Consider the following 1,926-nt stretch of genomic DNA (forward strand, 5'->3'; position numbering starts at 1 on the left):
TTCTATGTTCATAAAGTGCCTATTAAAAACTAACAAACTCTGATTACTAAACTAAGCCTGGCCAAGAAAAGTCCTCAACTTAAGAGTCTTAACAGTGATTTTTTTTTCCCAGCAAGTTTGATTAGAATGGGAAGACTTTGTGCTCTTCCAATACCATGTTCACGGTCACACTATATTAGAGTTCTGTGAGCTGGTTCTCACAGACACGCACACTTCATTGGCGAGGACACAGTAGCAGCCTCACATCTTAGACTTTCAACTTTGTTAGCAAAGGCAATGGGGAAGGGTTATTAGGGAGGAAAAATCTCATCAGTAAGCACCATAACTCAGTGTGGGGCCACAGTCCCTGGGCTCCAGATTAGCAGCTTGGTTGGATGAAACCCAACGCAAAACAAATGACATCTTTCTCTGAGCCAATTTTCTGTGGCTTCCTAAGATGGCCGGATGTTTATGCAGCCATCAGTGAGATGAAAACCCATCTGGGCCTCTCTGAAATCTGAGTGAGCAGATTTCAAAACATAGAGAACCTATGTTTTAGTATCATCAACTTTGGGTGTGAAAATAGTAGTGTAACATTTAATTATTTTTCCCTGAAGAAATGCATAATGTATGTGTATGTATGTATGCGTAGCATGTAATTACTATTGCTCACTTTTTTCCCCTTAGAATAACAGCTTTCTCTTGGTGAGAAAGCTAAAATAAGTTCTCTAATAATTTTTTTTTTTTTGAGTAAGCCAGAAAAAAAAAGTGATTTTTTACTGTATCCTGCCATCCCCCAGACTCAGTGGAGAAAATGCAGAGTGGCCCTAGTCCAAGTGGCAAAAAAGGCTGTAACTGGCAACTTGGCTGAGTCCAGCACTGGACAACATCACGTGGAGATGGCGTCCCAGCACGTCGCGTTGTTTTTAAGTTCCTAGTTTATGCCAGGAGCCATGCTAGACTCTTTAATCAGGGGTTCCTATGTTTGGGGGTGCATGTGGACACTTGAGGTAGACTAGACTATGAACTTCCTGGAATTCTATGAAGAATTTTGCATGTATGAATATTTCTAGAGGGATAATCCATAGTTTTCATCTGATTCTGAAAGAAGTCTTTAACACAGGAGTTAAGAATAAGCGCTTTACTTCTGTTACCTCTATCTGACACCCTGGCTGCCTGCTGCAAGGTGGGCTGTCCTCGCTTCACAGGCGACCGGTATCTAAGGCTTAGCCAGGTGAAGTAACTTGCCCAAGGCCATACTGTTAGTAAGAGGTAGGGTCAGGGTTCAAGCTCATGTCGGCCTGGCCCCAAAGTCTGCGTTATTACTACTGGAAGGCCCTAAAGTGAGGAGAAGTAAAGGGATACAGATACTTTGATGTCCTTAGTTTGATCAGGGAAAAAAGGAGGAACAGGGCAGGTTAGACAGTCGCCCCCCACAGGGTCCACCAGAGGCAGCTGTTCCGAGGTGTTTACCTAGGATCAGCAGCTGGGTGTTCTCAGTCAGCTGTCCATGAACATTGGCTGCCCTGCAGGAGTACAGGCCCTGATCCGAGGAGGACACATTCGGGAGCAGCCAGAAGCCCTCATGCTGATGGGGAGGGGAACCCAGTTTGCTTTTATTCCTGAACCAAGTGACTTCAGCTTCAGGCACACCTAGGAAGAAGAAAAGAAACACATCAGCCAAACACATTCAGGTGAACCCAGAGCCTCTTGTCCCTCCCTGGGGCTGCTCTGCAGGAAGCATCTGCCTGGGCGCCTTCTACCATCCTTTGGCCAAACTAAATAATGCCGTGGACCTCTCAATTGTCTCCAGTTCTTTTGCCTTTTAAAACTTACACTGATGAGGCAGGAAGAGAGAGGCCGGTTAAAAGAAGAGGAAGCAGAGGCAGCTGGGAAAGGGTGGAAGGAGAGAACCCAATTCTTTGGAGAAAATACATTATCAAAACA

The 1,926-nt window shown here is 45.0% G+C and overlaps 1 protein-coding gene across 1 annotated transcript in view; it reads right to left on the reverse strand.

Moving 5' to 3' along the window:
- The window catches only part of ADAMTSL1 (ADAMTS-like 1), a 69,973-nt gene extending 68,304 nt beyond the window's left edge, over positions 1-1,669 (reverse strand). Inside the window, exon 1 of the mRNA XM_008579840.1 lies at positions 1,453-1,669. Within this exon, the coding sequence (XP_008578062.1) occupies positions 1,453-1,669 (217 nt within the window). The remainder of the gene's footprint in view (positions 1-1,452) is intronic.
- Between the last annotated feature and the right edge of the window lie 257 nt (positions 1,670-1,926).

This window comes from Galeopterus variegatus, unplaced genomic scaffold (genome assembly GCF_000696425.1).
Source record: "Galeopterus variegatus unplaced genomic scaffold, G_variegatus-3.0.2 Scaffold1965, whole genome shotgun sequence".
Lineage (NCBI taxonomy): Eukaryota > Metazoa > Chordata > Mammalia > Dermoptera > Cynocephalidae > Galeopterus > Galeopterus variegatus.